Source organism: Schistocerca piceifrons, chromosome X, assembly GCF_021461385.2.
Source record: "Schistocerca piceifrons isolate TAMUIC-IGC-003096 chromosome X, iqSchPice1.1, whole genome shotgun sequence".
In the NCBI taxonomy this organism is placed as follows: Eukaryota; Metazoa; Arthropoda; class Insecta; order Orthoptera; family Acrididae; genus Schistocerca; species Schistocerca piceifrons.
In genome coordinates, this window is record NC_060149.1 from 724,588,268 (window position 1) to 724,614,133 (window position 25,866).

The following is a 25,866-nucleotide window of genomic DNA, read 5'->3' on the forward strand; positions in this document are numbered from 1 at the left end:
AAAGACGCTGTCTGCGAGGATATACAAACTACTCCCGATGATATGCAACGACGTATTACTGCAGCCTGCTCGAACATCTTCGCTGAAATGCTAGGATGTATGCAGCAGTTATTTCATACCAGATTGGAAGCGAGTATTACCACTGCATGTGGTCATTTTGAACACAATTTGTGATGGTCAGCTGTTTCATTACTGCTCAGAATCCACATAACTAGTGTATACAGTTGTGTTCTTTAGTGTGTGCTACCACAGGTATTATACAAGTGTCGGTGTGTGAACTTTTTCAAAATACGGTATCTGGTAAACGACTGGCACTAAAATCCTGCGAAAACTATGCTGAAATCTAATTTACCCTACTTCTGGTTTGTGAATGTCAAAAGGCATTTTACCATTTAAAAAGTGTATGTCTGCACAAAAAATACAAGTTCTAAGTATTATTACAATCCGCTGATTGGCTAACAATACAAGTCCCTGACTACCAATCCATTCCGTGAAAACCGCATATCAATAGCACTTTCCATTTCTGCAATATTTGCGTTAAAAGTTTTAGGTGATTCACCCTTTATATACATTTCTGTACTAACGTGACGGCTGCATGCCATTTCCTTCAGTACAAATGCACTAAGAGCGTCCGAACTCCTATAGTAATAAATAATTTGCGAATAGATGGCAAATGGACGAGAGGCGTTGCATTGAAGAGTGCGGTAAGTTGGAAATTTGGGTCGGTCAGTGACTACGTGCGGGTGGCCGAAGCGATTAGGGCACCGCTCTTGAGAGTTGTAAATCCGTGTTCGAGTCCCGGTCCGTCACAGAATTCCAGGTTTAGCCATTGCGTTTCCACAATGCCCTATGCGGCTGGAAGTCTCTAGCTTCCCACCCACCCTCTCTCTTCCCTAGGCAGTCCTCTGTTTCATATACAAATAATGTGGGCGATCTACACTTGTCTTATCGGCAGAATTATTAGAATTTATTGATGTCGTGACGGTTCGAAAACATACGAGGCACCTGAATGTTTAATAAATTCAGTAATGCCTATTTAACGACCAATACACAACAAGTCTAGTTTCTGCCTGCATTGTTAGCGTGAGATGCCTCTATAATCGCAGTGCTTCTGCAGTTACGGGATAGCAGCCTTAAAAATTTTTTATTACACATCTCTCTAACTATCGAGAATATTTCCAGTAATAAGTCATCACCAAAATCATTACATCACTAGTGACAAAGCTTCCAGCTGTGTACGTTTCCTCAGTGGCATTCCGCATACGGTGAAGAATCATCCCTCGCTGAATATGTAAGAAAAGACCGTAAGTGTTATTGTCTTGGAGGCTGGAAACGCTTTGAAGTCCCTTTCTTCTAGAGCAAGTCTTAGTGTTTTAATCTGGTATGAAGCTTTTCTCTGAATATCGTTTTTATCGTCTTTACCTCTGTCCTGCTGACTGACCAGAAAGTTGTTGGTAGGTTCCCATATGACAGCCAAAAACCACAGAGTGTTTCTCAACAGCCTTCAGATACGTCAATGTAGTTTCATTGCGTAGTTTCGTGAGGTGAGTAGCATGCAAACCCTACACGTAGTGAAAATTACAGTGTGTATAAATTAATGACATAGTACAATATTCTGCAAAATAACGGCAAATATTCAAATATTTTGGTATATTAAAGTGCATATAAATAATGATATTATGCTGTACTCTGAAAAAATGGTGGAAAATTTTGAAACATTTATCCAGTATGGAGAAGGCTCCACGATATTCACTACAAAGCATGACGTTGCTTCTAAATTTGCTTCTTGCGAGTTATCAGATGTTTTTTTTTTTTTAAATATCAAATACTACAAAGTGGCAGAAATCGATAGTAAAGGTTGTAGAGTAGACGCAATGGCAGGATAGACCCTAAAAATTGGAAAAATGGCAGGACAGGCTGTAAAATGGTCAAACTGGTAGCGTACGAAAGAAATTCGCAAATTTATACGACATCAGATCTGGAAATTGGCAAATTGGCCACACAAATTGGCAAATTTAGTAAGATAGGTAATCAAACTGGCAAATCGGTAGGATTGACCATAAAAATGACAGATTGGTAGGTGCCAATTCCAATCCTTATAGATATGCTAAAACTCTCTCATGGAATACTGACTTTAGATATCTGAAGAACAGCTTGATGCCTTGTGATTCTTACAAAAATACCATTCCATCACCACCTGACAACGATGACTTCCATTTCTACTTTCTCGTATGTCAATAACGCAGACTACAGTCCAACTACGGCTGGCAAGCATAGTATATTTCCTGTGAACCTGTAATATTTATGTGACAGATGGAAACAATAAAAATTATGTTCAGGGAACAGACCCATGCATGCCTCTTTGTATACAGATAAATTCCAGTTATCAAATATGTAAACCGATGTATACACCATATTTGGAAAATTAACTATGTGATCAACAGTATCCGTACACCTGGCCGAAAATGACTTACAAGTTCGTGGCGCCCTCCATCGGTAATGCCGGAATTCAATGTGGTGTTGACCCATCCTTAGCGTTGATCACAGCTTCCACTCTCGCAGGTAGACGTTCAGTCAGGTGCTGGTTGGTTCAAATGGCTCTGAGCACTATGGGACTTAACATCTGAGGTCATCAGTCCCCTAGAACTTAGAACTACTTAAACCTAACTAACCTAAGGACATCACACACATCCATGCCCGAGGCAGGATTCGAACCTGCGACCGTAGCAGTCCCGCGGTTCCGGACTGAGCGCCTGAACCGCTAGACCACCGCGGCCGGCGCAGTCAGGTGCTGGAAGGTTTCTTGGCACGGACTGCTGCACTGAGGAGAGGTATCGATGTCGGTCGGTGAGGCCTAGCACGATGTCGCCGTTCCAAAACATCCCAAAGGTGTTCTATAGGATTCAGGTCAGGACTCTGTGCACGCCAGTCGATTACAGGGATGTTATTGTCGTGTAACCACTCCGCCACAGGCCGTGCATTATGAACAGGTGCTCGATCGTGTTGAAAGATGCAATCGCCATCCCCGAATTGTCCGTCAACAGTGGAAAGCAAGAAGGTGCTTAAAACATCAGTGGAGGCCTTTGCTGTGATAGTGCCATGCAAAACTACAAGGGGTGAAAGCCCCCTCCATTAAAAACACGACCACATCATAATACCACCGCCTCCGAATTTTACTGTTGGCACTACACGCGCTGGTAGATAACGCTCACCGGGCATTCACCAAACCTACACCCTGCCATCGCATCGCCACGTTGTGTACTATGATTCGTCACTCCACACAATGTTTTTCCACTGTTCAATCGTCCAATGTTTACACTCCTTACATCATGCGAGGCGTCGTTTGGCATTTACTGGCGTGATGTGTGGCTTCTGAGCAGCCGCTCGACCATGAAATCCTAGTTTTCTCACCTCCCACCTAACTGTTATAGTACTTGCAGTGGATTCTGATGCAGTTTGGAATTCCTGTCTGAAGGTCTGGATAGATGTCTGCCTATTACACACTACGACCCTCTTCAACTTTCGGCGATCTCTGTCAGTCAACAGACGAGGTCGGCCTGCACGCTTTTGTGCTGTACGTGTCCCTTCACGTTTCCACTTCACTATCACATAGAACACAGTGGACCTAGTGATGTTTGGGAGTGTGTAAATCTCGCTTACAGACGCATGACACAAGGGACACCCAATCACCTGACCACGTTCGAAGTCCGTGAGTTCCGCGGAGCGCCGCAATTTAGCCTCTCACGATGTCTGAGGTCGCTGATATGGACTACCTTGCAGTAGGTGGCAGCATAAGTCACCTAATATGAAAAACGTATGTTTTTGGGGGTGCTGGATTCTTTTGATCACATAGTGTACGTCTCCTTCTACTGCTCTGTGTCCTATTTTATGTTAAACACCGAATGTATCTTTTAACGCTACCGTGTGAGGTGTAGACCACACGCACCCGTTGATGTCTGATTCTATTTCAGGCAGCTGCTCAGGATTAAAGTATTGGCTTGATGGCTATGCACTTCTGAAAGCCCCAAATTGTTGAGATGGTGAAACACGAAACTGCAGCCTGACAATAATATTAGACCCGTCTATTGGTTGAATTGCATGCCGTGTATAAACCACTAAATGACAAGTAAACCAATCCCACTGAGCTTCGAGCGTTATGTAAGCACCATCAGAAACTTGCTAGTCGCCAATGTGCATGTGATCGGATGTTTTCGAGACACCAATGTTTTATAAGCACATAATATGTCGCCGACAGATCTCAGACAGTTACAATAATGATGATGCAAATCATGTGAGCTGCTTGGCCGGAAGTAGACGGAACACCAATGTGCCAAATAAGCATATCTAATATTATGCCGACAAATCATGCGGTTTTACATGGGACCAATAGTGTGCTGATAGGATCTGGCAGGAGGCCACTGACGAGCTACATATACACATGCCAAAGTACTTGTTAACAGGTGATAGAAAACTGAATATTTTACCAATAGCGCCTTGTGGATGAAGAACATGACGTCTTTTTAACCCTGCAGAATAACATCCATGTTGACAAAACACTGGTACTGTCTGCCAATTCTACGTTTTAACTCTAGAATCATAACTCTAAATCTTTCCAGATATGCCTATTGCTGATGCAGTATCATTCACTTGTAGGGGAATACAGCAATTTCATCTTGACACTATGTCTCTCTAGAATGTAGTCTTTCAGCTATTAAAACACGCATTTAGTATCATTCTGCCCCTGTATTTCAATACTGTTTCTGTATAAATACAGAATGTTTGCATTTCCATTTCGTATCCATGTCTTTACTTTTTTCATCATTTTCCATATTTTTCCTAATTGTAGTCATACTATTCATATTTTCAAAATTTTTCCAATACCCTACCAGGTTTCTTTAGTATGCAATGTGCAATGCTAACTACCGAAACCAAGCCTTATATGTACACCGAAACATACACCCATGTGGACTGCTGACGTTACATTACTTAAACACAGTGTTATGCCTACTGATTCTTACAAAAAAAAGTATCACTCCATGACCACCTAACAACTATGACATCCACTTGTCTTTCTCATATGTTAATAACAGAAAATACAGTCCAACTACGGCTGGCAAAGGTTTGCATATCTACTCTAAAGCTACAAGGTTTATGTAACGAATGAAAACTGACTTTATCCTGTTGTAAACAAACATCGTTCTACTAGATTATTTTGTGTGTTGTCAGGATCCCCACGGTCCAGAGTAGGTCACGATAGGGCTAAGGTTCAGAAGTGGATCCACCTACATTTTTTTGATCGCCGTTGAAATTACGTATCTTCATTTCATACGGGTGTGAGGTCTGGCTGAAAATGGGATCACCCAGGCATAAGCGTTTGTTTTAAAAGCATAGTGGTAGGAGAAAGAGGGAGAAGTTTTGTACTTATTGGTCCGGAGAGATAGGGCGAGGAGTGCGAAGTGTTTAGCGCTTACTCTATTAGCAACGTTTATCCACAAATTCGTCCAATGATTTCCGTTGGTGAACGTCTGTTTATCTACGAGTTACTACTGGTTTGCTATGGCGGGATGTCCCTCACTGAATGACTAATTTCGTAGCAGTGCTTTTTGTGTCAGCCAGCAGATCGGAGATGATTAGACATATACACTGAGGTAACAAAACTGAGATACCTCTTAATATCGTATCGAACATCCTATTGGCCGGCGTTTTGCGGGGGATTAAACAATTCGTTGGAAGTCCCCATCTACAGCCGTCAATAATTGCGAATGTGTTGCCGCTGCAGAATTCTGTACATGAACTGACCTCTCGGTTATGCCCCATAAATGTTTGATGGGTCTCATGTCGGACGATCTGGGTCGTCAGGCAATTCGCTCGAACTGTCCATAACGTTCTACACACTAATCGCGAACAATTTTGGCCTGGTGACATGGCGCATTGTAATCCATAAAAATTCCATCGTTATTTGGGTACATGAAATCCATGAATGGCTGCAGATGATCGCGAGGTAGCCGAACATAACCATTTCCACTCAATGATCGGTTGAGTTGGACCAGAGGACCCAGTCCATTCCACGTAAACACAGCCCACACCATTATGGAACCACCATCAGATTCCACAGTGCCTTGTTCACAACTTGGGGCCATGCCTTCGTGGTGTTTGCACCACACTCGAACCCTACCATTAGCTCTCATCAACGGAAAGCGAGACTCTCTGACCAGGCCACAGTTTTACAGTCTTCTAGGATCCAACCGATATGGTCACGAGGGCAGAAGAGGCTCTGCAGGCGATGTCGTGCTGTTAGCAAAGGCATTCGGACCGGTCGCCTGCTGCCATTGCCCATTAACGCCAAATTTCGCCGCACTATCCTAACGGATACGTTCTTCGTACGCCCCACACTGATTTCTGTAGTTGTTTCACGAAGGTTTGCTTGTCTGTTAGGTCTGTGGTGAGAGGTAATGTCTGAAATTTGGTATTCTTGGCACACTCTTGTCACTATTGATCGCTGAATACTGATTTCCCTAACGTTTTACGAAATGGAATGTCCCGCGTTTCTAGATTCAAATACCATTCCGTGCACGCGCCCAGAACCACGTCGGAAACCTTTTCACATGAATCACCTGAGTACAAATGACAGCTCCGTCAATGCACAGTCCTCTACATGATACTACCGCCATCTGTATAGGTGCATATCGGAATCCCACGACTTTTGTCACCTGAGTGTAATTATATAACTTTCTCGGCCATTGCTGGTTTGGAATAGTGTTCACGGCTGTACTCCCCACGTCGGTACTTTACCCTGCTAGCTACTTGGAGGGTTGTTTGAAATACTGCTCACCTGCACTGCCTGTTTCTTCTATACACATTATCTTTGGTTGAAAGCATCACAATCTTGCTATGACGTCATTATTTCCATCGATATGATAAAGAGATAGTTTTAGCACACCTTAGTATTGTACGGATGAATTTTAAAGAGTTTATATATCGAACCATGTTATTTTGCTAGGTATCGCCACCAGGCTAACTTCACCAAGCTGATGGACGCACACAATTCACCTAGATGTGTGGGTAGAGTAACATTTTGCAAAACATCTAATAACTAGCCAGAATGAAATTTGGATCAATGTCATGCTCTCCAGATGTGTGTTTAATTGTACTGTGCCAATTCTTACACACACACACACACACACACACACACACACATATATATATATATATATATATATATATATATATATATATATATCTTTGGTTGGTAGCATCAGAAATTTACTATGACGTCACACAAATTATTAATGTGTTGGTGACTTAGCAGGGGTTTATCTATCACTGTGTGGTATTTCCTATACGTACTGTATCCTTGATTCAAAATCGGTAGAAGTTCAGTGCTTGTCGGATTTGCTATGATGTCATTATTGACACCAATGTTCGTTTCTAATTCATGCAAAAATGGTTCAAATGGCTCTGAGCACTATGGGACTTAACATCTATGGTCATCAGTCCCCTAGAACTTAGAACTACTTAAACCTAACTAACCTAAGGACAGCACACAACACCCATTCATCACGCTAATTCACGCACTATCAGGTCACACACACACTAATAATGAAGTGGTGGCTTAGCAGTGATAAATAATTCGGGCATATGCTGGACTGTGATTGGCTGAGAGCATCATGACGTCGACGTGACTTCGAGAGCAGTGGGGCGGAACTCACGTAATTTAGTATAACATCGAAAAATATTGACAAATAGGAAAAAATGGGTGAAACATACGTAAGATTGTGGAAAATATGGAAGAAGGAGAGTATGTATATATCTGCCTGTATGTGGTCTCTGTTGATGCCTAGAATGACGAATATTATGTAACATTAAATTATTAAAAAATAGATCTTGAATGACATATTTTAACACAATTTGTTACTAACAATCAGACATAATGTGATCCTCTCCATACGATGCCCACCTCAAGAGTGAACCCCACTCACTTAGGTGTCCCATTTATAAAAGATGAAGATGGGAGATGGTGTTTCAGTCTCTTTGGTCCAGGCGGTGGAGCAGGTGAAAGGGAGAAGGAGAAGAGGGAAGGGGTTTGGGGTTCTTCTGGATTACCTTGATCAGTTGTTCTCTGGGGGTGAGAGGAGTGGAGGGTGATCATGAATATAAGTCACCCAAGTATGCAACCTGTCAACTGATATGTAACCTGATACTACCCCTTATCAGCGACGTTATCTGAGCTCCAATGCCCACAGATTAATTACTACTGTTTGCTGTGTTTACCCCTGATTATGTTCGTTTCATAGTCGCTGAGCCTTATGGCTCACTGGCAATGCAGTGAGCAAACATCCCAGGGGGAAACGGGGGGTGTTTATTTTCCACAAAGTGTGTTAACACCACATGGAATACCGACATGAGTTACTAATAATAATCACCCAAGAAATGCATACGGACTGAATCTTCGTCAATTTCTGCTCGCTGTTCTACACTTCTGGAGGAGAAAATGATTTTAGTCATCCTGGACGGAGCTGTAGCCTTCTTCCGCGAAAAACTACCTTCCCTACCATAAGCGAAGCTCGCTTTTCAGGTTACGGACCATGCCTCATCAGCATTTCCTGTCCAGTTATCTTATGTGAGTAGAAAAAATAACTTATTTGAGCACAGTGTTGCTGGCCGGGGTGGCCGAGCGGTTCTAGGCGCTGCAGTCAGGAACCGTGCGACCGCTACGTTCGCAGGTTCGAATCCTGCCTCGAGCATGGGTGTGTGTGATGTCCTTAGGTTAGTTAGGTTTAAGTAGTTCTAAGTTCTAGGGGACTGATGACCTCAGAAGTTAAGTCCCATAGTGCTCAGAGCCATTTGAGCAAGCACAGTGTTGTTATTTTCAGTTTATTAAACGAGTATTTATTTGCAGTTGTTAAGTCAGCTTATGCAAAAAAAAGTTCATCTGATGGAGCTGTCATCTGTATCACACACTGCAGAACCTGTTCCATGTGTTACAGCCGGCCGGAGTGGCCGTGCGGTTCTAGGCGCTACAGTGTGGAACCGAGCGACCGCTACGGTCGCAGGTTCGAATCCTGCCTCGGGCATGGATGTGTGTGATGTCCTTAGGTTAGTTAGGTTTAATTAGTACTAAGTTCTAGGCGACTGATGACCTCTGAAGTTAAGTCGCATAGTGCTCAGAGCCATTTGAACCATTTCTTACATGATGTCAACATGTGTCCTACAATGACGATTTCTTTATCTCCACTTATAACTTGTTGTAATACTTTTCACAGCATGAGGAGTAGAAAATGAACTGTCCCATCATTTGAAGAAGCCCAGACGCTTAAATTGTCTCCCTCTTCAACAGAAGTAGGTCACCTAGGAGTAACGGAACATCAGAAATTTCAAATTAAGTCAAGCAATGTATTACAGCAGATCAATGTTCTAGACTTCAATATGACTGCCCATTCCATCAGACATATTCACACCTACCTTGGAAGACGTAGTGTGAGTGCGCGGTAAGTATCTCCAGTAAAGTAAAGCAAAGTCGTGTGGCATGGAGGGCTGGGAGACTCCAAAGGGCAGTTCAGCCGTCTAATTGGAAAGGTTTTCACTATCCTCTGCGCTGCAGGCACCTTTTCTCTGGGAAGTATAAGAGCTGTGTGTGTAAATGTATCTGTTAAGTGTAGGTGAATGGCTCTAAGCCCTATGGGACTTAACATCTGAGGTCATCAGTCCCCTAGACTTAGAACTACTTAAACCTAACTAACCTAAGGACATCACACACAGCCGTGCCCGACGCAGGATTCGAACCTGCGACCGTAGCAGCAGCGCGGTTCCGGACTGCAGTGCCTAGGACCGCTCGGACACAGCGGCCGACTGAAGTGTAGGTGACTGTGATGGTGGGTGTGTGTTTGTGTATCGGAGATAATGAGAGAAGGGAAACGGTGAAACCTGGTGCCAGCTCATAGTCTACTCCTCTCGAAGAGCACGAGGGGCCCGCAGAGTTTAACGTCCCCATCCGAAAGCCAAATCAACATCAACTATGCTGCATGCCCTCGCATCATGAGACATTGCAGGGAGATCTGGAACTGGATCCAGAACATTGGCGCAATGACTGGTGATCAACGATTTTCTTTCAGGAGTGCTAGTACTGCAAGGTGTGCAGGAGATCTTCTGTAAAGTTTGGAAGGTAGGAGACGAGGTACTGGCAGAAGCAAAGCTGTGAGGACGGGGCGTGAGTCGTGCTTGGGTAGCTCAGTTGGTAGGGCACTTGCCCGCGAAAGGCAACGGTCCCGAGTTCGAGTCTCGGACCGGCACACAGTTTTAATCTGCCAGGAAGTTTGAAGTTTCAAGGATTTTACCCTTCTTCCGTAAAGCTCGCGGCGTGCCCGGACAGTCATCCACCCAAGTACTGCCCACTCTCGACCGGTGCTTAACTTCAGTGATTTAACGGGAACCGGGGTATCTATCTCGGCATGGTCGTTGACAGTGGCTCCACTGAGTGCAGCCCACTCTTCAAGTGCCAGCACTTCCTGAATGGTAGAGGTTTATACAGTCTACCAGTAACAGAATTAATAGTGAGAGCAGTGTAGTAACTTTCTCGACATTCACTAATTCTCTACCAAATGACTACAACATAATTATATGGCTTTACAATATGCCACCAACGACAGGCAGCAGCAAGGTTCAACGTTTACCAGTTTAATCCCTTTCCCACCAACACTTCAAGGTCAATGACAACATCACATTTACAAACTATACACTTCTGAGTTTTTACTTACAGAAACATATTTGAAGTAGAAGCTCATCTAATAACTACAAATAAGTACTCATTTAATAAACCAAAAATAGCTACACTATGAAAACACCAGCTCAGTGAAGATATTTTTCCTACGCAAGTAAGAGAAGTGGACAGGAAATGCTGGAGAGGTACAGACTGTCTGTAAAAGCGAGCACCATTCGTGTTGAGGGAAGGTGGTTTTCCCGAAAAAACATCATTGATTTGTACAATGTCTGTGTCTATATAGTGTCCCTATCTTCATATTACAATGTCCTGACACTGTTCTGATAAATATTACGGAATAGATTAGAATTTTTCGAATGTGGATTGACATCAGCTGTTTGTGACACATGGAAACTTGTGCCGAGACGGGACTCGAAACAGGATTTCCCGCTTATCGCGAGCGATCATCTTAACCAATTGGCTATCCGAGCACGCCTCCAGGAACGATCCAAAGTTCCGTATATCTCCGAAGAACACTTCAGTTACCGTATGGTGTGACAAGAATCACTTACTCTTCTAGTAGAGTACGACACTACGAGGAGCTTTATATAGAGTCTGCCCAAACGCGTTTCTTGTGTTAATATTATTTATAATTCATGCCTGCATTCCATGTGGTGGTAATGCTCTTTATGGAAAGAAAGTATTAGATACAGGCTCCCAGGTAGATGCCATTTTCCTTGACTTCCGGAAGGCGTTCGATACGGTTACGCACTGTCGCCTGATAAAGAGTAAGATCCTACGGAATATCAGACCAGCCGTGTGGCTGGATTGAAGAATTTTTAGCAAACAGAACACAGCATGTTGTTCTCAATGGAGAGACGTCTACAGACGTTAAAGTAACCTCTGGCGTGCCACAGGGGAGTGTTATGGGACCATTGCTTTTCACAATATATATAAATGACCTAGTAGATAGTGTCGGAAGATCCATGCGGCTTTTCGCGAATGATGCTGTAGTATACAGAGAAGTTGCAGCATTAGAAAATTGCAGCGAAATGCAGGAAGATCTGCAGCGGATAGCACTTGGTGCAGGGAGTGGCAACTGTCCCTTAACATAGACAAATGTAATGTATTGCGAATACATAGAAAGAAGGATCCCTTATTGTATGATTATATGATAGCGGAACAAACACTGGTAGCAGTTACTTCTGTAAAATATCTGGGAGTATGCGTGCGGAACGATTTGAAGTGGAATGATCATATAAAATTACTTGTTGGTAAGGCGGGTACCAGGTTGAGATTCATTGGGAGGGTCCTTAGAAAATGTAGTCCATCAACAAAGGAGGTGGCTTACAAAACACTCGTTCGACCTATACTTGAGTATTGCTCATCAGTGTGGGATCCGTACCAGGTCGGGTTGACAGAGGAGGTAGAGAACATCCAAAGAATAGCGGTGCGTTTCGTCACAGGATTATTTGGTAAGCGTGATAGCGTTACGGAGATGTTTAGCAAACTCAAGTGGCAGACTCTGCAAGAGAGGCGCTCTGCATCGCGGTGTAGCTTGCTGTCCAGGTTTCGAGAGGGTGCGTTTCTGGATGAGGTATCGAATATATTGCTTCCCCCTACTTATACCTCCCGAAGAGATCACGAATGCAAAATTAGAGAGATTCGAGCGCGCACGGAGGCTTTCCGGCAGTCGGTCTTCCCGCGAACCATACACGACTGGGACAGGAAAGGGAGGTAATGACAGTGGCACGTAAAGTGCCCTCCGACACACACCGTTGGGGGGCTTGCGTAGTATAAATGTAGATGTAAATGTAGAAGCCCTGGGCATTTCTGCACACTGCGTCGTCGGTGATTCATATGGCGTGTTGCGGAGGATCAATATAACTTTGTGAAAAACCTTTCAGCTGCTTCTTGTGATACAGTGGGGAAGGTGGAATGGGGAACCACCTTCTCGCTTTTCACTTTGCAGACCTAAGAAAGAGGGAAGTGTGTGACCACAACCCGGCGACCGATCATTCCTCGCACTTCTAACCTCCATCCTCGTCCCCTCCACTCTGTTATATCCCCCGATCACAGTTTACCCTTTAAAATGGCTCTACTGCACTTAGACGTGATTCAAACATTGAATATTGGTTGTTAACCCACTTTGTTTAGCAATAAATATTAATTTTATGGTATTAAAACAATATTTTAATAATCTGCGATTTTTCCATCCCCTGCAACGCGGAAACTATATTGCTAGAGAAAAATGAATACGACCTTCTTTGTAGGAAATGTAACGTAGTTTAACTTTGTACTGGAAAACAGTTTCGCTAGAAGGTAGGATTTTCGAGTTATTCAAGAAAACCTAATAGCGTGACCATCACACACCCCTCCCCAACCCTCACATCCCACACGTGGGGACAATTAGTATGTCATTCATATAATACCCCCTCCTCACCACCTCCTATCACTGAAAAAAAATTTGTGGCCATATGAATTTTTTCCCTCATTCGTTCTTTGTCGTTCTTCGTTGACTGGACTATAACCAACACTAGATCCCACAGTTGGCCAGGTGGGCGTGGGGCCAGTGTGGGCCAGTGTAAGTTTACGAAATGCTTCATTCTGGGCCACAAATTTCCAATCTGATTCAGGTCTTACGCTCTAACAGGTTAGTCAAATGGTTCAAATGGCTCTGAGCACTATGGGACTTAACATCTGAGGTCATCAGTCCCCTAGAACTCAGAACTACTTAAACCTAACTAACCTAAGGACATCACACACATCCACGCCCGAGGCAGGATTCGAACTTGCGACCGTAGCGGTCACGCACAGGTCAGTAGATCAGATCCATGTCAGCCGGTTGCAGAAGTCATCGCTGAACTGTTCGACTCGTGTGAACCGATGAGTGTTCCTGCTGAACTGGATCACTTCACTGTACTAACGCAAGTCGAGTGGCTGGAAGTGACACATGATAAGCTGCGTCTAGTGAAGCCCACTACGCGGCCGTGACGTATTTCCTTTCAGACACGTAGACGGGATCAGGTTTGCATAAGCCACAGCCCTCTGACGCACAGCTTCTTGCTCTGGCGAGAGGATCTTTCAATGCGTGGTGCTTGTGGCGTACAGATCACTGTGTCACACATTTTATTAGACTCTGTTTTATTTTGAAACGAATTTTAAGTGCTTTAAGGTTATGTGATCTGTTCTTAATGTGTTAACAGGCCCTCATTATGTCTCCTTTGTTTTACGACGTCTGATATGAAGTGATTGTGTTGGTCAACGCCGGCCGGTGTGACCGAGCGGTTCTAGGCGCTTTAGTCTGCAACCGCGCGACCGCTACGGTCGCAGGTTCGAATCCTGCCTCGGGCATGGATGTGTGTGATGTCCTTAGGTTAGTTAGGTTTAATTATTTCTAAGTTCTAGGGGACTGATGACCTCAGATGTTAAGTCCCATAGTGCTCAGAGCCATTTTTGTTGGTCAACGCGAATGAAGTAGGAGTGACTGAGTGAGTGTGTGATTGAGTGAGTGAGTTAGGGAATGTGACAACATACTCACATTCGCTGCTTTTAAAATTTGTAAGGGTTTTGATATCCTTGCCGTTGAGCGACACACACACACACACACACACACACACACACACACACACACACACACACATACGAGCGTGCGTGCTGTTTCATGACGTCCAGAATCCACTCGCTGGTCCGCGCCATGATGACCATAAATTCGATGAAGTATCAGCCATCTGATGACATCCACTCCCAGCACGAGACTGTGATGCGGCCAACACACGAATGTTGGCCCACGTGGGCTTTCTGTGGGTTGTAACGTGCTCCTCATGGCTTGTAAACGATCACTGGACCGTCATCCACTGAGCTAAATATTGACTTATCTGAAAAGATGACATGGTGTCTGTTACGGCCTACATCAAGTTAAGCTTGGCTGCAAATGGTTTGCTAGCATCCAGGGAAATTGGTCTCTTTCTTGAATTGGACGGCATCTAAAAACCGACTTTCCATATATGTGTAACACGTTTTCTTCCTGAGGCTTCGACACCCTTCGTTACTCCGACTCTCGAAGTCGGCCAAGTACTCTGTCACGCGCCACCGCTTTGTCAACTTCTGGCACAGCGAGGTTGAACGCCACTCGTGGCTGCCACTCCACGCGCACTGGTCGAGTGCGAGGATGCCATCTGTCGTGGCCCGCGTATGCAGAGACAGTCTTGCAGCAAACGACTGTTTGTCATTTAGTCGTCCGTGGCGCAGTGTGTTATCTTGTTCGGTATATCTCAGCTATAGCAGTGTTGCGCTTGTAACACAATAACGAACAATAGAATGTAAAAAAAAAAAGTGGTACGAGGGGGGCGAACGCAAATTGCTTCAGTAGAATTGCACTGCATCGAACGCCGCCACACGGTTACCCTGTAACTGTACAGGTTTGTTCTTACTTGTTTATTCGAGGCTGAAGTGTCTCGCCGTTTCGAACTGATAAAAGAAATTGCCGTATTGTACAGTCTTGGACAAAACGAACGAGACACCTCGCCTTTTCGTTATGCTGATCCGCACAGCCTTAAAGTCTGCTACACAGCATAACAGGCAAGGCGACGAAGTGCTACCAACATATTATGCACAGGTGTGAAATTGAAAAACTATCTTAACTTTGTCAGACAGTTTTCAGCCACGTGTAACACTATATTTATGCTGGTTAGTGTGTCAAACAACACGTAAATATAGGATATAAACGAAAGAAGAAACGTTAATTAGTATTAACTGTACTAATAAAAATTAATTTCTTACACCACTAAGGGACCGTATACCGCAGGAAGTGCGATACATTTCCGCTTATTAGGTCTACCTGTACTCGAGGTAAATGGGTTTTAAGGGTTGGGTAGACAGATGACGGTCAAGAAATTGAGACTAGTGGGGTTCCATTTTTACCGATTTAGGTGACGAAATCCTAACAACGAAAATAGCTACAACAGTTCCTGAAGATGAGGGCCACATAAATAATTCCCCCTGCTCTTTATTGGAAATGTTCTAGTTGCAGTCGATACATCAGCATAGTAATCGCAGCTACGCTTTCGTTCCAAATCACGTTTACAGGAATGCAAATAAAATACATTTGCCTATACACGTGGTAATTCAGATCCCAGTATTAATGCCACCGCGTTTTAGAAGTGCGAGCATTCCCATTGCTAGCTAGCTTAAGAAACACTTCGGCTAATCAACGTTTTCTGGCTGTGGCGAGTCTAATGGAGAATTCGAAACATTGTAGAATACGTTTGGAGCTATGCAGCCGTTTATTTCCTGGGGTGGTGCAGAATTATCCTACTAAATTTACTCGCTAATAACAGTATTTTGTAATTTCGACAAACATCCCGAATGATTGTCACATAAGCGGTGACATAAAGGTAGAAAATTCATGTTTTTGAATCCAGAAAGCTCTATGCAACAGAAATTGCAGACCATTTTGCCATTTTCAGTGCGAAATTTCCGCCTCATTCATGTGTGGGGTAATAATAGAGGGCTGTTTGCCTGGGTTGTCTGCTAGCTTAGTGAAAGGTGTTTGCTACTGCAAGGGAGGTCTGGTTTGTTTTTGGCTCTAATCTCGATGGAGGCAGATAGACTATCAGTAATGCAATTGTAAGAAATTCTCGTATGTACCGGCGCCCTGTGGATGTAAATATGAAAATCTTGTAGAATTTCATACTTGTTACTGCCTACTTTTTCCTCTTTTGTCAATAAATAAATTGACTTAACTGTGGCAATGAATGATTTTTAACTGAATTTCGTTATGAATCTTCACGCATTGCTAAATTTGCTAACTTTCATGGTAGGTCAGCAACGGTAATCCAGTATGACTGGTCTGAACGTTGACACAGACCGTTTTGCGGCCGAATGCGCATAATATTTTGCTAATTCGTAACCATCTGGGGTACTTTGTCTTACTAAAACAGTTATGTTATCTCGATAAGCTGAAATTCATTTTTATTAGTACAGTTCATACTAATTAGCGTTTCTTCTTTCATTTATATCTTACAGTGTTTAACACACTGATCAGCATTAATATAGTCTTACACATGATTGCTAACAGTCTGACAAAGTTCAGATAGTTTTTCAGTTTCACGCCTGTGCATAGTATGTTGGTAGCACTTCGTCGCCTTGCCTGTTATGCTGTGTAGCAGACTTTAAAGTTGTGCAGATCAGCATAACGAAAAGGCGAGTGGTCTCGCTCGTTTTGTCCACGACTGTACATGTAAAACAATACGCTGTAATTATACCCTGACACAGAAAATCAAAAGTTCTAGGGGTAAAACTGTTACAATAATAAGGGAACAAATACACTTCTAAAAGTATGTTACATGTGATGCTGTTGCCGCTGCCAGTACGTGTTGCGTTAACAGTGGTGCGAGCTGTACACAACCGAAGGTACCAGACCTATCAAGACACGCGAACAGTTTTGTTTTGTCGACTGAACATGTGCCACACAATTAATTTAAGAACTATAATAGCAGCAAACTCTCACGACTCTGACATCGTCATAATTTACACAATACAAAATCTAAGTGTGCGATCAAATTTATCAGTTATATCACTAAGCATTACGACTGCGATCTGTACATGTAAATGAGGGAAATGCCGTTTCTTTGAGTCGTTTCCACCTACGTTTGGGAAATCCGTTTTTCTGTGTCTTCTCATTCATAGATGTTCTTTCCCTTTCTCTCTTGCCTTACTCAAGATATGGTTTGGTGGTTCTACCTGCGAACTCAGAAACCGCATCCGATTTGTTGTTGGCAGCAGGCATGGTCAGGCCGTGGATGTGTGTTTTTCCATGACTGGAATCTCACTTGTCAGGCTGGGAGCCCATCTAAGTCGGCCATCACGCAACCAACTGAAAAGTATCCTATGCTAAATGTGGTTTGAAAGTTCTGGAATTCCTTGCCGTTTTCGAGAATCTTAGTCTTCGCGCTACTTTATTATCCGTAAGTTAGCTGTGGAATTTGGAAATTGACATACGGGTTGATTCCGTGATGATGTTACGAAACTTCAGGAATGATGTAGAAGGGCGAAAGGATCAATCTCAGGCAGTGAACTCTGGTCCAAAAACGACCTAGTCGCAAGTTATAAGTGAAAATCGACTCAAGTTCCGCCTTACCCACGCTCATCACTCAAACTAAGAAATGGTTCAAATGGCTCTGAGCACTATGGGACTTAACATCTGAGGTCACCAGTCCCCTAGACTTAGAAATACTTAAACCTAACTAACCTAAGGACATCACAGACATCCATACCTGAGGCAGGATTTGAACCTGCGACCGTAGCAGCCGCGTGATTCCGGATTGAAGCGCCAATAACTCAAACTAAGAGCCCCAGCTTCCGAACCTTGATCATGACGTACAGAATTACCGTCGAATATTCTCATATACCCTTAGATAATTTCTCCTGTTGATGGATTAGCAACCTGATGTCATAGAGACCGGAAGTCTTAAGTCTACGGTACGGTAACAATGACTTCCATTTACCTGCACAAGTTTCAGAAGCCGCTACACTTACAACAGTTTTTCGAAATGGCATCCCCCAGCGTCAATGCAGGCATCTTCGCATAAAGTTCTGTCGTACCCGTTCTAACAAGCCCGGCATCATTTGAAAAGTGGTGCAGACTGCGAGAATTCTTGCCGCGAGAACCTTTTCAGTCTCGACAGACATCTCGTACACAAGACTTTTCACAGGGCCCCACATGAAGGAATCAAATGGGGTGAGATCAGGTGAACATGCTGGTTACGAAAGAGAACCTCTTCTGCCTCTTCACTTTTCAGGGCATGTCTAATCCAGGTGTTCACGAACCCTCAGTTCAAAGTGAGGTGGGGCTCCATCGTGGTGGAGCCACATCCGTTGACGAATAACAAATGGCATATGTTACAGGAACCTGGACAGTACGTCCGCAGGTGCATTAAATTGGGGAGGAAGATGAAACTGGTCTAGTACGTAATCACAACCTGACGGAAAAACTGTGTTGATGGCTCTTCACAACTGCAATGTGGGGCTTCTCATCGGCCCAAACATAACTACAAGGTGTGATTGGAAAGTTTTAAGAATGGGCTTGTAATTGTACAATGGTGGTACTTACATGCTACTGTAATGCATCCCCTTCAAAATAGTCTCCTTATGACTGAACACACCGTCTCCATCGGTGTTCCCACTTTTGAAACATTCCTGGAAATTTCTTTCCTGAAGTGTGTTAAGGACGCTCTCCATATTTGCCTGGGTGTTTTCAGTAGAGTCAAATCGCTTCCCTTTCAGTGAAAATTTCAGTTTAGGTAACAGGTAGAAGTCTGAAGGGGCCAAATTAGGGGAATATGGCTGTTGTGGAAACACAGAAATTTCGAATTTGGTATGATTAGCCGGAGCATTGTCATGGTGTAGCACACAATTCTCGTCTTTCCTCAATGCAGGCGTTTTCTTCTGCACCTTTTTCGCAAACGTTCAAGGACACGTTTGTAGTATTCCAGGTCAATTGTCTGTCCTCTAGGGGTAAATTCATAATGCACAATACCGTTATAATCGAAAAAATCACCAACATTGTCTTCATCTTTGCCGGCCGTGGTGGCCGAGCGGTTCTAGGCGCTACAGTCTGGATCTGAGCGACCGCTACGGTCGCAGGTTCGAATCCTGCCTCGGGCATGGGTGTGTGTGATGTCCTTAGGTTAGTTAGGTTTAAGTAGTTCTTAGGGGACTGATGACCTCACAAGTTAAGTCCCATAGTGCTCAGAGCCATTTGAACCATTTGAATCTTCATCTTTTACCGACTTTGCCGTGCTTTTTTTGGTCGTGGTGAACCTGGAGTCTTCCACTGCGAAAACTGCACTTTGGTTTCAGGATCATATCCATATACCCACTATTCGTCACCTTTAATTACCCTATTTAACAAATCTGGGTCGTTTTCAGTCCAATTAATCAGTTCTTGGCATACTTCAAATCGGTATTGTCTCTGGTCACTTGACAACACTTTTGGAATGAATTTTGCGAACACTCAACGCATGTTCAGATCTTCAGTTAAAATTGCCTGAACTGCATAGAAACTTAAATTAAGTTCATCAGCCATCTCGCTAATTGTAAGTCTACGATCAGAGCGCACTGAGTCGCAAACTTTCGCAACATTTTCATTTGTTTTTGAGGTGGAAGGACGGCCGGACCGTGGTTCATATTCAAATGATTCACGGCCATTTTTGAATTTGTTGAACCAGACAAAAACATTCGACTGGCTCATACAGTTATCTCCAAAAGCTGTTTTTAACAGTTCGTAACTCTCCGAAGCTGATTTCTCGGTTTTAAAACAAAATTTCACACAAACTCGTTGCTCCGTTTTTACGTCCATTTTCACGCAGACAGATGCCACAAGGAACTGAATAAAGGAAACGCAGTTTCGTGTCAGAGGGCGTTCAAGGACAAGGCAGTGACTCACTCCCCACCCTCTGTGTACCTGCCTGCCAAACCAGTAAACAGTAGTGGATCCATTCTTAAAACTTTCCAATCACACATCGTATTTCTACCATTTAGCATTCCGTCTCTGGTGAAACAGACTTTATCCGTGAAATATACAGGATATTAAGGATCGACTGTAAGGCCCTGTAATAACCATTGGCTGAACACGGCATGTTGTCGGAAATCAGCAGGAGCCAAATCACGCACTTTTTGTGGATAGTAGGGTTGTAGCAGCATTTCGTGTAAAACTCGCCGCACTGTAATCTACGAAACATTTATTTCACGTGCGTGTGATCGAGTGCTGATTGTAGGTGCTTCATCCGCTTGACCAAGCACTGCACCTTCTAAGCCGATAGTCCGCATAGTTTGACATCCTCCTCGGTCGTTTGTACTGTGATACCAATTGCCCCGTTTCACTTAATCGTTGGAACAGTATTGTAAAAATGGTGCGAGCAGGATGTTTTCTACGCAGATATTTGGTCCAGCACAACATTTCCGCTTCTCTGCTGTTTTCATTTGCTTGCCCATACATGGCAATCAAGTCTGGAAGTTCTGCCACCTGGTACAATTCCATTTGGTTAGCTTTTAGTCACAGACTGTAGTCTACTACAGTACAGACATTGTACTCCAGGACTGCTCATGTCGGTATACAGTACGCCATCTGCACTGTATTAGTTATTATCCCAACCTCTACACCTAAGTGCTCTTCAGGATTCCGTACCCAACAATCTTAGCGACAACATTCCCGATACACGTATTCCACTGTCAGAAGTATCAGAACGATTTTCGATTACAGCTTTCTACTCGATCGTTTCCGGACTGGGGTTCCTTAGATTGATATATTTACCCTTCTACATAATCCCTGTAAGTTTAGGTCGTCATCACGGAATTAACCTCTCTGTAGAATATAAATGTTTCTACAATTTTTTTTTGGGAGGGGGGGGGGATGGTAGTCTTGTACCTTATGACACCACTACCCCTCTGCCCCCCCCCCCCCCCCTCCCATTTTTCCGATTCGGGGGTACTGAAGACTTCTGATTCGCCAGATTGTATAGTAATGTACTTGGCAATGGTAATTCGTTTTGTTATGTGTGACATAAGAGAAAATCCCTACCGACAATGCAGTGCGTAAAGACGCGCACAGCTTATGTCATTTACAGACTTAGCCTTATCTAAGAGCTCTATACTGCCGCACTCAAGTGAGTCGTCAGGCTGAAAGATTACATTTTAGCCTAGTATTGCTGATCCCCTTGTATCTGTGTAACCAATGAATCGTGCACTGACTTAATTTCAAGAGTAGATTTGCAGGTATTAAGGACTTACCTGTGATCCGGTACTGCGGCGACGGTTACCAGTGACAGCATGTGCATGCCGGCTGTGAATGCGGCCATTATGTGTAGTGCGAACTGGCGCATCTGGTAGGGCCCAAACTCCCCTGCAAGCAAACGAGGCAAAGTTAATACACTTCGTTCAAAAAAATGGCTCTGAGCACAATGGGACTTAACTTCTAAGGTCATCAGTCTCCTATAACTACGAACTAGTTAAACCTCACTAACTAAGGACATCACACACATCCATGCCCGAGGCAGGATTCGAACCTGCGACCGTAGCGGTCGCGCGCTTCCAGAATGTAGCCCCTAGAACCGCTCGGCCACCGCGGCCGGCAACGCACTTCGTTCTCGCATTGCTTAGCATAATAAGTAATAATCTCTGATAGGCATTCGTTGAATGCTATCCAGTTCTCTGTGACCTTTTTTTCCACTGTATTTAATTTCGTGTTTTATTCTGTGCATACGGAAAATATTAATTCTGTTGAAAATGTGAAAACCTGTAGCTTTTAATAATGACACACTCCATGACAGCACACAACCAGAGATAAAATACCATACACTATTGCAACAGAGCGTTGCAATCTCTGAAAAATGGAGAAAATAGACTCTTTGTAATTTGTTCGTATTAAAAGGGAGAAAACTGTAATGAACTGGGACTAATACGGTCTGAGGTTTCGTGGAGGTACTATATGCAGTTGGCAGAATATATTATTGTGAGACATCTCGATAAATTTGTAATTGACAGAATTACGTGCGGCTGTCGACGAATTTTGATCTGTGATTGTGACTAATCGTAACGGGGATTGTTACGACTGATTTTAAAAATATATGGTATTACGTTTTAGGTATGCGCCCGGCGTCTATCTTGCAATTGTCTCAGTCTCAGTTTTCATATGTAAGATTTATTTCTATGGAAGTTGTAAGGATGTGTGAAGGATGAAGTGTTGAATAGAGCCTACATCACAGTCATTGCTTTTTGAGCAAATCATTTGATTACGTAATCTCATTTCATAAATACAGCTAACTAATAAACAGTTCATCCTCCACGCATAGCGCCACAATGGCAGAAATGCAGACTCCCTGACTACTTACAGTCACGACGGTTAAGGGAAGAGTGAACGATTTTGTAAATGTACTGTTATTAACTCATTTCAGCTCTGATGTAGCAGAGCTTCGCTGAAAATGTGAAACCACATTCACCCTGAGAGGGTATTCAAATTTGAGTTCAATTGTCCGCCTGCTTAGCTGCGTGGTAATGTGTTCGCCTCCCATGCAAGCGGGCCTGGGTTCGATTCCCGGTGTTATGTTGGCCTCATCTTCATTTTATCCTCCTCACCGGCGCGCAAGTCGCCCAATGTGGCGTCGACTGAAGTAAGTCTTGCACTTGGCGGTCGGACTTCCCCTCCCGGCCAAAGATGCCATATGCTCATTCCCATTTGAATTTCAGTTGATAGAACGAGGTTTCAGCGGTGATTTATTGCAGTGAAATGATAAAATTCCTAAGACTAAGCTTTCATTTAACAACAATTTTCTGAGTTCCATTTTCAGTTACATACGCAGTTAAAAAACGTCTGCGTCAGATTACATAAATCATTGTAGAAATACAATAGTTACGGGAGTACAGAATTTTCTTTTCTCTCGTTCGAGTTCACATGAGTGTTGCACTAATTCTCTAACTGTGTCTTCAGCAATTCAGCATGCAAAACATTCTAAATAAACGTATACGAGTCACAGGCAGTTGGCAGACTGAAGGTTTTCACTTTATGGAAAGCTGGCGAATTGTGCACCGGAAGCAAAATATGTCGAGTAGCAGCAGGTCCATACCAAATTCTTTCCGAGACACAAAAAAGACAACAAGACTATGTCACAATATTATAATCATAAAATAAAGACCGCTGTCAATAGTAAGTCGATGATTTGGGTAATACGTTCTACAGGCCATTGTAAGTGGTCAGAGAGGACAGATTTTGAACTCGGCCAATAGCAGATTTCGGTCCTTGTGCGTGGCAAAACGTTGAGTCAGATGTGATGCATATACGAGGTGGCACCCAAAGAAAATCGGAATAACATTGCCGCGGGTGCAGCTAGTGTAGTACTCTTTTCTGCCGCTGGTCATGTATAGCGCAACTCATTGCCAGTTATGTGCCGCCTGTGTTGTCGATCTGGCTTGTTCTGTTCATCTGGTATGTTTTCTTTGCTAGCGCTGTTTTGTTCTTGTTTCGTTTTTTGTGATGGCAAGTTTAAGTGAACAACGTGAAACTGTGAAATTTTGTTTTCCCCTCGGTAAAAATGCTGCTTAAACTGCTTTAATGTTGAAAACAGCTTACCAGGATGACGCTATGGGAAAAACTGAAGTGTAAGAGTGGTTTGCTCGATCTGATTGATGACAAACCTCGTTCTGTACATCCATCAACTGCCCGAATCGACGAAAATATTGAAAAAATTCGAGAGCTTGTGGTCACAGACCGTCTGCAGACCATTGATCAACTGGCAGAGATTAGTGGGTTGTCTTGGAGCTCAGTTCAGCGAATTTTAACGGAAGATTTGGGAATGAAAAGGGTTGCTGCCAACGCACCTGTACACACAGCCACCTCTGTTAGACAGTTTTTAGCTAAAAATGGCATAGTTCCGCTGCCTCATGCACCTTACTCGCCTGACATGGCTCAGTGCAACTTTTTTATATATCCAAGCATGAAAAGGAGCATGAAAAGGACACAGATTTGACAACATTGAAGAAGTCAAGAAAAAAGCGAGGGAGGAGATGTCAGCCATTTCTATAAATGACTAGAAAAATATTTCGAACAATGGAAGCAGCGGTGGGACGAAAGTATTAGTTGTAATGGAGAGTATTTGGTAGTGGATATGGTTATTTCCTAAACAATCTAAAGACATATAGATTTTAAAAAATTATTTCCGTATTTTTTGGGTACCACCTCGTATGATAGTTATATGGGGGAAAACAAGCTATATCGCTAGCAGCAAGAGGCACCACAGCTTCAACATAAAGCTGTAGTCGTACTGAGATACTGTTCCCATAACGCGACTGTTCGTCTCCAAGATAACGAAGTAGTTTCTTGTTATATCAGTGGTGTTATCCAACATCTAAAACATATGTTTTGTAACCTATTGGTCATTACCAGCTATCTTATTCACTACTAGTTTCGACAGCTAAACGTGGAGCGCTTATATTTCTGTTTTATAAACTAAGCGTTGCGGAACAGAGGTTATGAAACTGGAGAAATGATGGGGGATTGAAACTGCCGTCCGGTGATCCTAGTGCAAGTTCCCTGTAAGTTCTCTAAATCACTCCATGCCAAGACCGAAGCATTTCTGTCAATGAAGTTGCAGCCGATTTACTCCCCTTCCCTTGTTCAGTTGAACTAATGCCCCGTCTCTAATTATCACAGCGTCAGCAAGACGCTACACTCTAATCAGCTCATTTTTCTTATTTGTGTGGGATTTGCGGTATAGTGAAGTTTGCCGTAGTGCGGTGACTACAGTTTCGAACACTGGCAAAGTGTACTGTCAACATGTTTAAAAGTCACTTGTAAGTCCTTAAGTTGATGACACACATCCCTGTTTAGAAAGAAACACTTGCTAAGAATATTGTACGCTAAGACAATAATTAGAAGTGGAAGTACGTACGTAAGAATGTGAGAAGAAGGCAAACAAAACCCTAAGAAGGCTCATAAAAACGACTGTGACATGATGTGTGTGCATAAAATGCTTGTGGTCTAGTAGTAGTCTAGTTACGAAAGTGATATATAATGTAACAGTTACTGCGATGCTTTCGCGCAAGAAGCGTAATAGCTTGATGACAGTAGAGAAAAAAATAAAGTCACTAAATGTGAACGATTTTTGTTCAACTTCATCAGTGCTGCTGAAGACTTAGGTAACAGTGAGCAGAAAGTAAAAACTTAGAGTAAACAACGAAAGAAAAAGAATAAGGAAGAGAAAGAATAGAAAATAATAGCGGAAAATTTAGTTTTGTTGCACGCCGAAGAGATCTTGCACATACATGTTACATAAAATTTTATACTAAAAGTACATAGATGCAAAGTAGAACTGGTGCTAGGTTAGTGGATAGCCCTGAGAGAAAAACATGTTTCAAACAATTAACAAAATTTCACTATAGAATTCTGCAGATGGAAAACATATGGTTGATGATGACTGTGCATTTTTGTAAAATAGTGTGCAGGTGTTTCCATCACAAGGCATCAAATGGAAGGAGGAGTAATGACTGGTGGGAATAACGTTGATTTAAAGTAAACGGAAGTTGCATCATATATTTCCGTTACTACCCGGTTAATCTTATCTGGATAACAGGTTCAAATGGCTCTGAGCACTGTGGGACTTAACTGCTGAGGTCAT

General features: G+C 43.1%; 1 protein-coding gene across 2 annotated transcripts in view; it reads right to left on the reverse strand.

Moving 5' to 3' along the window:
- The window catches only part of LOC124721895 (organic cation transporter protein), a 675,456-nt gene that overhangs the window by 180,754 nt on the left and 468,836 nt on the right, over positions 1-25,866 (reverse strand). For both annotated transcript variants that reach the window (XM_047247048.1, XM_047247047.1), the window contains exon 2: positions 21,488-21,599. In XM_047247048.1, the coding sequence (XP_047103004.1) occupies positions 21,488-21,599 (112 nt within the window). The remainder of the gene's footprint in view (positions 1-21,487; positions 21,600-25,866) is intronic.